Source organism: Mauremys reevesii, linkage group 24 (assembly GCF_016161935.1).
Source record: "Mauremys reevesii isolate NIE-2019 linkage group 24, ASM1616193v1, whole genome shotgun sequence".
Classification (NCBI taxonomy): domain Eukaryota; kingdom Metazoa; phylum Chordata; order Testudines; family Geoemydidae; genus Mauremys; species Mauremys reevesii.
In genome coordinates, this window is record NC_052646.1 from 6,979,766 (window position 1) to 6,992,563 (window position 12,798).

The 12,798-nt window shown below is 44.5% G+C and overlaps 1 protein-coding gene across 5 annotated transcripts; it reads right to left on the reverse strand.

Moving 5' to 3' along the window:
- Positions 1-214: 214 nt before the first annotated feature.
- ENSA (endosulfine alpha) lies at positions 215-12,687 on the reverse strand. Of its 5 annotated transcripts, none has more exons than XM_039512145.1 (5): positions 12,508-12,687; positions 5,609-5,734; positions 2,848-3,014; positions 1,765-1,868; positions 215-482 (listed from the first exon to the last, which is right to left on the reverse strand). In XM_039512145.1, the coding sequence occupies exons 1-4, from the start codon at positions 12,562-12,564 to the stop codon at positions 1,799-1,801; spliced, it is 420 nt and encodes a 139-aa protein (XP_039368079.1). In that variant the 5' UTR covers positions 12,565-12,687; the 3' UTR covers positions 215-482; positions 1,765-1,798. The 5 variants fall into 5 exon arrangements, with proteins under 5 accessions (XP_039368079.1, XP_039368078.1, XP_039368081.1 ...); XM_039512144.1 differs by having other exon boundaries at positions 215-1,155; XM_039512147.1 differs by lacking the exon at positions 1,765-1,868 and adding an exon at positions 10,948-10,976 and having other exon boundaries at positions 215-1,155; positions 5,609-5,735.
- Between the last annotated feature and the right edge of the window lie 111 nt (positions 12,688-12,798).

The window sequence follows — 12,798 nt, forward strand, 5'->3', positions numbered from 1 at the left end:
TTCTATATAAATACACTGAATCCTGGAGGGAGCGGGGGGAATGGTTCGACATGTTAATTCCTCTCTGTTCTCCCTGTGAATCTGATGTCACTGAGATCAACACCATGAAGGTGTAGCCAACAGCTGACAGGTACTCAGTAGTACAAGAGCAGGGGTTTTTGTTTGTTTTGTTTTAAGGAAAAAAGCATAGAACAATAGAAGATAGAGATGAAGATGATGTAAAAAATTATATATATTTTTATATATATGATTCATATCTATTTACAATGTGGCTGGGACAAACAGCAAGACATTTGAGGCGATTATACAAGACACCAGTAGCTTTTCCCTCCAACCTTCTCAGACTGGAACCTGGAGATAAGGCATGAGGAGACAGAGACTAAAGAATGAAATTACACATTTACAAAGAAGGAATTCCCTACTCCCCGCCAAACCTTGTCTCCTTTTCACTCTGCTGAAATTGACTTTTTATTGACCAGTCTCTATGAAAAGAAAAAAAAAAAAGGTTCCTTACAACCTCAGAAACATGGATGTTGATTTGTACGATATGTCAGGCTTGGCTTTTTACTTCTTTTTTGAAGCATGACTCTTAGAAATACCCTGATTAGCTAGATGCAATACCATGTTTTCCATTTAGAATCATCATCAGCAAAACATGGTCAACTGAAACAGACCTTTGTACGAATTACTTTAGGGACTAAAAATGACCAAGTAAGGCATAGCAGAGAATGTATGTAGACAAAGCTACATCAATTGTGGAGTTTCAAGTGTTACCTGTCATTGGGTTTTCTTGACCTCGATATGGTATCCTACAGAATGAACTGATTAAACAGATTCCCTCCCCCGTCCCCAAAAAAACAAACCAACCCAAATCTTTAAATTCTGGACTTAAAACAGAGATTCATGTTTGCTTTCAGCACAGCAAGCTGCATGCTGAAAACTTAAAATTATCGTTGCAGTGAAACACCTTTTAACCCAACACACTGTCGCATCGCTGCTAAAATATTCCTCAAGATTATAAATGCAGTTCGATCCTGTGTTCCAGGTGAAATGCTGTATTTTCTATGCCACATGAAGACCATATTTGACATGCATTATCAGTTGTGATCTTGCATTCCACAGGCTGCATCCACTGAATCAACATGGTTTTCAGGCCTGAAACAGACACAGGCAGGAAAAAAAAAGAAAAAAAAAAACAAGACCAAGCTACTAGTGTGTTATGCCATGAATGCAAGTTTGCTTTTATGCTTCTTTCCACTCCATCCTCCCAGGTTCTCAGGTTTTTGTGTGTGTTTAAAAAACAGGCTGGTGATCTGCTACCTTCAAAGAGAATTTCCTCTTCCCCACGCATCCTCATGGGCTCAGAAAGGTCATAATTATTGTCCCATTTTTCTGAACTACAATATAGTAAGCCATGTTTGCTTTACACTCTTCCTAATCCTTTCCAACAGACTTAAAAATATATATATATTTTTTAAATCAATAACAGGCTGCAGTGCAGAGCTAACTATTCTGTAATATCAGCAGTTAGTTAAAGGCGCTAGCCTGGGACTTAGACTCATGGAATCTATGAACGAATCTAAGGCCAGAAGGGACGACTCATCTAGTCTGACCTCCTGTACAAAACATAGCCCATAATACTTTCCAGAGCAGAGCCTTTAGAAAAACATCTAATCTCTATTTAAGAATGGTCAGTGATGGAGAATCCACCATAACCTTTAGTAAATTGTTCCAATGGTTAATTACTCTGTTAAAAATTTATACCTTATTTCCAGTCTGAAACTTGGGAGATACAGGTTCAGTTCCTTGCTCGGCCACTTTGTGACCGTGTGCAAATCACTTTGTCTCTCTGTGCCTCGGTTCTCCATCTGTAAAAGTGGGATAATAGTACTGCTGTGCTCACAGGGGTGCTATGAGGATTGACATATTAAGGACTGTGAGGTGCTCAGATATTACGGTGATCAGGGCCATATGAGTTCCTGAGACAGAGCAATTTAGTCACAGGTACAAGTTCTGATTGAAGGTAAGTAGGTGGTTTTAAATGTTGCTGGATTTTCAAAGAGGAAATCAAAGATTAAAAACCTGCTGATTCCAGGAGGTAGAACTGAAGAGAGTCTTCTGTCAAGAGGGCTTACTCTAATTTTGCCAAAGCACATTGGTACCTGTGAGTATGGAATAGTTCCCAATTTGCTCAGCCAAGCGGAATAGCAAATCTTGACACTTCATTAAAAACATTTTGCCGAATTACTTTCTGTATTCGCTAATTTCTTGTTCAAGAGTTCCACTATTCATTTAGCTCAAGCAGAACACATATACCCATGGGCCACCTGTTTGTCGGTCATCCTAGTCCTGCCCAATTCTTTCTATACCTCTCAGTACCTTGAGCCTAGTACCTGAACAGCCATAGGCCCCCAGAGTCCCAGGATCTGCACTGCAGTTGTGCAGCCAAGCTGGGAGCCAACAGCAGGCCAATCCTCTGGTGCAGTATTCTGCTTTTATAAGCTTCCTTGCTCAGATAGTGAGGTGGCAAAGTTCAAACACTTCTGCTATGACTCCTCCGATACCTGAGGGGTTTCAGCTGCACGCAAACTAAGGCAGCAAACTGACTTTGTATGGAAAGGATCCACTCAGCTGACTGATCACCAGTTGTAAAAATCTGCACACACACACCTAGGACTATAAACACGTCTCACTTGCTTTCTTTTTGTTCGATTACTGTAAGTATTTGAATGATTACATGAATTCCGATCATCCCAGCCCTATAATACAGTGAAGTTCAATCAGTTTGAGACACACACACAAAAAATAATAATAATATAAAAAAAAAAATCAGAAGTGCAGGTTTACCCTGCCAGCTTGCTGGTTACAAGTGATGACTTTCTCGGTGGAAGATCTTGTGGTGTCGGGATATGGTCTCCTGTCACCAGGTTATTGTCAGGCCCGGTGGTTGGCAACTGCTTATTCTTCATCTTTGCCTTGGCCATATTGTAGTCACCCGAGTCAAAATACTTTTGCTGAAAGAGGGACAGTATTTCAGGTTACTTTGGCAAAGTCTTAAGGAAATATACTGCCCAAAAACTTGTTGGAATATTGTGAACATACAAGGCCTATCTAACCACGAATGTTTCCTTGATTTAAGTAGTAGCTTGGTCAACGTACCCCATTGTGTCACTGAATTTGCAGACGCATTAGATAAGCCTAGCCTGCACTTAGAAGTTCCAGTATAGCCATAGAATTGTAGCTACCCCAGCAGAATCCTGCTAGCATAGACAGTTATACTAGCAGCAGAGGGCTTTTGCTGGTATAGTTCATTCGGGTTCGGTGAGCAAAATAAACTATCCCAGCAAAAGCGCTTTTGTGCTGCTAGAACTGCATCTACACTAGGGTTTTTGCTGGCACAGCTCTGTCGTAAACAAACCCAAGCAAAATAACTCTCACACCCCTATCGGGCAAAGCTATGCTGGCAAGATTTATATAGCCCTGGCCGAAGAACAGACACTAAATCCTCACTTTAAAGAAGCAGTTACAGAAGACTGGAAGCCAGACAAGCAGGCTCCTTCCACACAAGGAAATCCACCTTCCCGTTTTATGCACATACTTTTAAGTAAGTTTGTAACACAAGCAGTCGCCCCCAACGAATTTTCGGCCTTTCTGTAATACTTATTTGAAAGGATAACCATGATCATTTACTTCCTTTACCAAGGTGTACGGTAAACAAACACAATTCACCAAGTACAACAGCAGTTGATAAAACTTTATAACAACATGGAATCTCAGGACTGGTCTACACTGGTGGGGTGTGGGGGAGAAACTGATCTAAGTTACCTAACTTCTGCTACATAAATAACGTAGCTGAAGTCGACGTACTTAGATCTACGGCGGTAAGTTGATGGCTGATGCTCTCCTGTCAACTCCGCCTGCGCCTCTCACCCTGGTGGAGTACCAGGGTCGACAGGCGAGCACTCGGCAGTCGATTGATCGCATCTAGGCTAGACACGATAAATCGACCCCTGCTGGATCAATCACTGCCCCTCGATCCAGCAGGTAATGTAGACAAGCCCTCAGTTGTGTTTACTAAGTTCCTTATAGCGACTTTTAAAGCCCAAACACTTGACCTACTGCCACATGGCTGTAACCATAATGGGGAAAGACCCCGGGACCCAATTTTCATTTACCCCATTCTGGCAGCATAAAAGAGACCTTAAAGTGGGTATAAATGACACGTCTTCCAGAGCACCATACAGGGGCTTTGGTGTAAATGAGAAGGGCCTGATTTTGCTGTCCCACTGGTGTGGGTTAGGGCCTGATTCTCCTCTAAATATCAGATTTAAAAACAAAAACCCCCTAATGCTTCCATGCCAAGAAATTAAATACCCATTAATTTTGTGCTTGTTCTGCAGGCTGTTATCTAAAACATTACCAGAGTAACATCAACAGCAAGAGATAATGCTGGCACACAGTGATGTTTTGGCAGGATGAAAGGCTATAAATAAAAGCTATAAAAGGAAAACAATGATGTTAATTCCAGTGAAGCAAAGCAGAGGCAGTGGGCAGAATCCCTGTGGTTCTAGATGGGAAAAAACAGCAAAACAGTTGCATTTTCCCAACTTCTCAGAGGATTTTTATACAATCTGAAGGAGTAAGAGGCTCATATACTGTACCAGACTGCTTTACAATGGCTCTGTAAAACATTACAGCTATAAACAAGATGCCAGGCTTTGCTCTACTGGTTTTCAGTGTGGGCTTTAACTAATTCCTCAGACAGAGGAGTCACGAGGCCTAATACACCATTGCCTTGAACCTTGGCCAGTCGTACACCAGTACAGAGTGGGTGTAAAATGCTGCCATTCTGAGCTGGTGGCATTTCTACACCCACTTTGCACAGGTCTAAGTGACTGCACAAGGTGCAGGGCAATGGAAAAAAAACCAAGCCCACAGTTTCTAATTTTGCATCATTATTCTTTAAGAGCTCTACTTTGAACCCACATGTGAGATTTGGAACATCTGATCTGCCAGATCACCGGCTGGTGCAGGACCAGCTCCACAGCGTTAAGGTAGATCCCAGGGAGAGGCCCAGATGGCACAGGGAGACCAGTGCACTAGTTTCTAAGTATCAGAGTCCAAATCATGATGGGTCACAAGGTGAAGAACCGGGAAGCCAGTAAACAATATCCACATAGCAAAACCCACCACACAAAAGACAGCCCAGCACAAGAACAGCCTGGGATGATCTCGATCAGGAGCTTAGGAAGCGGGGGAATGTGCCACACAGACATCTACTATGGTGACTTCAGTGGGCTTTATATGGTCATGTCCGACTTATTTCGTGCCTGATATATCCCCAGGCCAGCAACGGTAACGAATAGAAATGTATTAGATACAAATGGCATTATAACAAGTTCAGGTCACTGGTCTGGTTTAGTCAATAAATAGGGTGCTTATATTTCTATGTACATACTGAACCCAAATCTCTCATTCAATACAGTCTTTACTAACAATATCTAGACTACTTTAAATGCTACTGTCTATATCATACACACTTTTCTTTATACCATCTAGTGATGACAACGTTAGCTTCCAAGACAAGGGTATTTGAGTAGGTAAGTACCCCTTTCTGCAGTCTTTTCATTAGGAAGTCTGACCCTCCTGGCTTCTGTCCTAAATTAGGATATTTGGCCTTTAGTTTTGCTTCTTCTGCTCTCTCAGGGACGACTGCTTCCTTCTCCTGCGTATCCTGAAAAACAAGAAACTGATTAAAGGTATTCAACCGTATGAAAGAGGACACCTTTATTTTACCTCGGAAATCTAGTTATACAATGTTTGTCCTGTAACTACAAGCCTAATGTTCATCACTAATTGAGGTGTGGCCCCTTAAATGCTTAAACATACTTTGAGAATACTGTAAACTCTATTCTAAACCCATAGGGGGAGTGGCTTTCTCAGAAAGCCTGTGGGAAAGCGGACAGATAAATGGGCCAGGTGAGAGATCCAGCCATTGATAAGGAGCCTGTGGTAAGTTTGACCCAGGCAATGAGGTTCAGCAGGCAGTCATCAGTTTCACATCAACTCCCATCAGTTAAGTGTGGCACCATCTGTAACTCTTCTAACCTTTCCACATGGCAGAAGCCAATTGGCTGAGCCAATATGGGCGGTGGCTAGAAATTCAACCAAGCTTTTATACTCAAGAACAAGCAACGTGCCAGAAACAGCTCACCAGGTGGGTTGCAGAGATCAAGTTTTGCTGCTTCAACCTGGAGTAGTTGTTCACATGTATCCAACGCATCAACATTCCCCAGTGCCATTTCCTAGCATTGCTCAAAGATAGTTGTTTTAAACAACTGAGCTCTGATCACTAAGCATCATTAAAAGGATAAGAGGCAAATCAATGTTTTAAGTGCATATTTCTTCATGAAGGGGAATTCCATAATGCTGAAGACAGTCCAGGAAGCCAGAAGGTCTCTGTATCCACAAAGCACAGATGGCATCAGATACCCTGAGCCACCCCACCCACGTGTGTGCCTCAGTTCTATGCTGAAGAGAACAGTTCCAGAGCAAGATGGTATTTCACCATCAAAGACTCTTTGTCCTATGGACTGTGTTACACAGAAGGTCAGACTTGCAATTCTTTCCGGCCTTAAGATCTAAGAAATGTTGGCCCCTCTGCAGAGATCCCCACCAACCCCTCACGTGTGATTGTTTTTGCAACATGGACACCTGTCTACTAAGAACTGGACTGAGACTTTGCAACTTGTGTCGTACAAACCAAACAATGCAGACTCAAGTCAGTTTCAACCAAGGCCAAATTCAAACTGGCACCTCCAATACCATTATCAATCATCTATGCCATCCGGTATCACAGATGCAGCAAGCTCAGCCCCAGCGATAGAACGGCACATACCACCATATCTCTGGTTGATCAAGAAGTGGCATTGACTTGTTCTGTGGCAAGTTCCTTCTCATTCCCCTGGGCCCAAAAGCTCATGGCCTAAGTACAGAATAGATCAGGCAAGGTAAAAACAGGGTTGAGATTTTCCATGTCCTTGCTGGAATCAAAGACTAAAAAACTTTGCAGAGGGGAAAAAACACAACATTTATCTTCAGCTTGACATGCAGGTGCCAATACAGTCACAAAGAGTTGCTAGAACAAGATCACAGAGATGTAAGAAACAGGATTTTGGTCAACGTCAGTGACAGGGCATCACACTAGAGGGACCATGAGTTTGATCCAGCCTAGCTACTCCTGTGTTCCAATTAAATTGAGTCCCTTTTGCTAACAGGGCAGGACAGAATCCATCCAAATAGATAATCTACATTTGATTTTAGTAAAGAGAACAGGCAAATTTCTGCCTTAATGGTTAGGACTGGGCATGTTATGGTTGGGTTCAAGATACCTTTGCTCAGAAATACATAGATGGAACTCTGCTGAAACAGATGTGAAACGTTCAAATTGGAAAAATTAACAAAAATAGAAATCAGTATCCTAACCCAGAAAACTAATTGAGACCTGTAAATATCTGATAATGTGAACTAGTTCTGAAGCTGTCACTTAAAAACCATTGTAAATAAGTTGCTGTACAAGAGCTTCAAAATTGATACCATCTGCAATTAAATATTTGTCTCAGCTCAGTGGTAGAGGAGGTTTGAGGGCTGCCTGGGACGTATTACTCACTTCCGCCCCTCCAATCATGTGAGGAAAGAGGAATAGAAGGATTGTCACACTTCTGTTCTCCAAGAGAGGGCTTATCCCAGCCTTATTCTTTAAGCAGAGTTTGCTTCAGTAAAGGGGACTGTGTAGACATAACAGTCCAGCAGAGAGCGTGGATGTCAGCAGAACCAGAGTGACTACATTTCTCAGGGTACGTTTACACTTACCGGGACGGTCGACGCGGCGAATTCGACTGCTCGGAGTTCGAACTATCGCGTCTGATCTAGACGCGATAGTTCGAACCCCGGAAGCGCTAGTTCGAACTCCAGTACTCCACCGCGGCAGGAGGAGTTGCCGGAGTCGACCTTGGAGCCGCGGAGTTCGCTTCCGCGGCGTCTGGACGGTAAGTAAGTCGAACTAGGGTAGTTCGAATTCAGCTACGTTATTCACGTAGCTGAATTCGCGTACCCTAGTTCGACCCCCGAGCTTAGTGTAGACCAGGGCTCAGTTATTTCAGTATTTCTAAATACAGCTTTGAGAGCAGACTCAATGGTATAAAAGTCCTGAGAATATGAATTACCAAATACAGTAAATTCCATTTCCTAGGGCTCTACTGCTTATTACACTCGAGGGTCAACAGTAGCTGGCCAGAAACAGAACGGCACAGTCTGTCCTAAGAAATCTTGCTGCTGCTGTTATTCTTGATAAGTCATCTGTTGGAAGGCATTTCAGTGGTCACTAAGTTTTTCAAAGATTTAGAACAGAGGCCACTGACCTGTTTAAGATCTGGATTTAGATGATTTTTCTCTACAGAGAGCAGCCTAATGGGCTGGCTCAGCTGTCAGCCCTCTCTGCCTGCTGCATTCACTAGGCAATTCTGGAAACCTCCATTCCTGCTCGTCACTATTGCCACCAATTCCAGAAAAGCAAGATCTTGCACAGTGGGAACTCAGTTCAATTTAGATGGCCTGTGCAGCATATCTGGGATCCTCAGATCTTCTTTGTTGCTGGCCTGCACCAGCCTGTGACATTTGGTCCATTACCAGGTAAAACACTGGAAGGAGAGGCAAAATATTTCGAGAAGCCACTGCAAATTAATAGATTAGCCAACAGAAAGTGAAGGCAGGCGTGCCCACATCTCAAAATCCACATCATAACTGTTCATTGTTCACTGTCTCAGACTGATTGAGCCATAGACAGACACTGAAATCTCTCAGTCTCGGGTCTGGTCCTTCCAGGTAAGGAAAGACGTACAGGAGGAAGTTAATACTGCTGGTACCTCCAATGGCAAATGTGTATTTTGGCAGTTAGAGTCCATGCAGGGTCGAGGGGGGAGGTAGACTGGTCCTCATGTCTGATAGTTGAATAGTGGGTTGGAGACAGTGGGCAGAAACGATGTTTCCTACCTGTGTACGTACCTTATTCTCCAATCTGTTGAGCATAGTGGGGAAACTGGGATGGAGAGGCTTGGAAGCTAGGAGCTAAGATGTGTGCCTGGCACAGCACAGACAGGTATACTGGAGGATGCTCTGTGGATGACAGGTGGCGGCTAGCGACTATACGTAGCCCAACTGGAAACATACAAGCTGGTATCTGGTCTATTAAAAGCAGTTGACAACTGCTGAGAAGTTGGCTGTGGAATGTTAGCCACAAGCATTCTCTGAAATATCTTCTGCTATAGTATTTATTCCAATGGTGTTAGGGTTAATGGAGATTTATTGCTCTGGCTGTCTTAATGAAGTTCTCTTTTCTAGGAAGAGGATACAGGTAGACAGATGCCACTCAGCCAACTACAACTCAAAGAGACGCTGCCCATGAAATAAAGGGATCCTTTACTGGCAGAGAATTAAAGAGAGAAGCACAAGTTCCAAAGCGCTGTTTGGTCTCTCAGCAGGAATTCTGGCTGTGTTACCCAGAGCCCAGTAGTTCTTACCAGACACACTCAATCCCACCTCCTCGCCTCAATTATTTATTTCTAAGTCGTATCTCCATACATGGCCATAAAGGCTGTTTCCCTCCCATTACTCAGGCCGGTTCCTGTTATCCTGGTTACACTATCTTTAACTGCTGCTCAGGCACACTACAATCAATGGCTTTGTGCTTTATTCAACTTATTGGAATAAGATCAGTGGCCAACACCACAGCTGGGAAATTAATACCAATGAGCATTTTTTGGATAGTAGGGCTATATGTGCAGCACTGCAATGCACCTGAACTAAAGAGAGAACAGAACCTTTTCAAAAGCGTGATGCCACCTGCCTATCAAGATAGATTAAGCCACCAGGATTCAAATAGGGCATGCTTATGTCCTGCCACTGTATACAAACTGCCACAGAGCTGATCTTTATGTTTCGGCACTGTTCAAAATTAAGTGACACATGGCTGCCACTTCTCCCAGAGGACCTGTATCACTGAAACACGTGCCCAGATGGCCAGGTTTTAGATGCATGACTGTTAGCCTGTATTCTAATAATACTGTAAGATCAGGAAAGCCTATTGTTCTGACAGATCCCTGTTGTACTGGCGTCATCATTAGTTTGGGCAATAACCGGTTTGGCTGAGAGCTGCCAATGTGTTTGTATGAGAACACCTGGCCTGTGCTAATCCTGCTCCGGTTCTGAAGGTTGAGATGGCAGCGTTGTGTATAGAAACTCTGAGACAAAACAGGCTTCAAAGTGTTCTTGCAAACTGTTATCCAGAATGCTCTTCCACTTCACAACTATTAGAGGTGGGGTGAGAGCTCTGAGAAGGCATTTAGATGTGAGTGTTATGGGTGGTTAAAATGCTACTTTTGTGTAGGATTTGTGTGCCAGAGTAGCAGAAAGTTTTTAACCTCCAGGCTGCACACCATATAGCTGTTTGTGATATCACAAGTAAAAGGGTCAAAGATTTCCTGCATCACAGGAACATCCTCTGTTGTACCCATTTTAGCATTTTAAGTTGAGGGATGCTTTAGGAGCAAGTATTTCCCTACGTTGAAACCAAGAGTGAAAAGAGTTAATATTTAAAATGAAGGTTTCAGATTGGAAACGCTTTCTCCCCAGTCCCAACACATATGATTTCTAGGACAGACGATGCCAAGGCATTTTGGAAGAGACTATTTAAGTCAGGTTTCTCCTTTTCCCTAAAGCTACCATCTCCTCTCTTTGGTTACCATCCACTTAAAGAGAATCAAGAGAAAATAACAATTGGAAAGACAATGCATCTTTGATAAGACAGTCTTTAAATAAAGTGGATAAGTCTGAGTAGCTGCTCCGCTCACGACACCGTGGGCAATGCTCTAAGAAAGTCGATGACTCAGGGGAGCTGCACACCATGCTGCTAAGCTGCCCTAGACAAAAGGCAAAACAAGAATTTTTGTGCAGAAGGGTTATGTGGGATAATTTGATATCATTACTCACTACAGTTCAGTCCCGCAGCGTTAATACAAAACCTCCACTACAGCTTCACCCCCCAAAGTAATAATGCCGCCTCTTCTCATCTACTGCAGCTTCATTTTCAGGCCACCCCCTGAATTCTGCTTTAGCCTAAGGAACTTTATTACCCTCAAATAAATCAACAGCTTGTGCACAGAACTACAGAATTGTCTACAACAAAGCGATTGCTTTAGTGCAAGCCTGAACTGGTATTTTGAGAGAAACATTCCTCCCCTTTAATACCAAAGGGAAATTCCCCTACTTACTTTGAAGCAGACATTATTATATAATCCTAATTTACCACCACCTCAAGCAAACCTGATCTCACCTCTCATCAAAAATTATTTACGGAGAAGTCATGAAACTGAGGTGAACTGACATTATTTATACTGAAGCCACCAAACCGACTGCTTTTAAAGCAACTCCTGCACTCTTAATTCTTCTTGTGGCTCTCACTGGGCTGGGCAGTCAGCTTTGTCCTACCATTGGGGTCTTAACAGGTGGGAGAGGGATACTTATTATAAGCCATTTCATATATATGTTTGCAGAGTTGTAGCTGTATTGGTCCCAGGATATGAGACACATGGGTAGGTGGGGTAGTATATTTCATTGGACTGCTTCTGTTGGTAGAAGATCCAAGCTTTCCATCTACAGAGGGCTCTTCTTCAGAGGCCCTGGTGGGGTGGGTGAGCCGAAGAAGAGCTCTGCCTAGCTCAAAACCTTGTACCTTCCACCAACAGACGCTGGCTAGTCCAATAAGAGAGATTTCCTCATCCGCCTTGTCTCTCTCCTTTCACATACATGGCTTCATGGAGACCTGTAACCTTGGCCCTGGTCTACACTTAACATTTAGATTGACCTGGCCACATCGCTCGGGGCGGGGGGGCGGTGTGTGGAAATTTCCACCCGACCCAGGTGAAGACACAACTAAGTCAATGGAAGAATTCAAGCCCCCCCAAGCTCCAGCCAACAGCGGAGCCTCCCCATGCTGAGGCCCAAGTCCCAACCCAGCACTCCCAGATCCTCCCTCCACCATAAGCCCCTGCCCCTAGTGGAACCACCCCCGAGCCTGGATGCCCCCCCACATCCTGCTCTGACCCGCCCTGCCCCGTCCCACGGCTGCGCCCTTGCTCCAGAAGCTTCCACACCCCCAGTATCCCACTACCCCGCTCTGACCCCGTCCCGCCTCACACACCTCCACACCCCCAGTATCCCACAATCCATCGCCCCCAACCCGCCCAGACTCACGCCGCACTTAAGCCCTAGCTACCCCACGACCAACCCCCCCCCCGGAAGTACCACCCCACCAGGCCTGTAGCCAATGACCAAACACCATTGCCGGGAGCGACGAGTAGGGCAGCCAATCACAGCGCAGCTCAGCACGTATGGGCAGTCCCAGTGGCCAATCGGAGCCCAGCGCGATCCTGCCCAGACTCAACCCCTCACCTGTTTCTCGTCGCCCGTCTGTTCGCACCGGCTGTCGGCGCTGAGCTTCTCCGACATGGTGGGACAGGGAAGGGAAGAGGGACGTGGCTGAGAGAAGGGCCGGCGTTCTGCTTCCCACCCTCTCCCCGGCTCCTGTCACTTTCACTCTGTAATCAAAATGGCCGCCGCCGCCGCCGCCCCCCTACTTTTCTGCCTTGTAACTGACAAGCAGAGCATCCAATAAGAAAGCTTCGGAGGCCAGGATGACATCATAACCAACCAGTCAGAGCCCCCAGGAGGCGGGATAAGAGA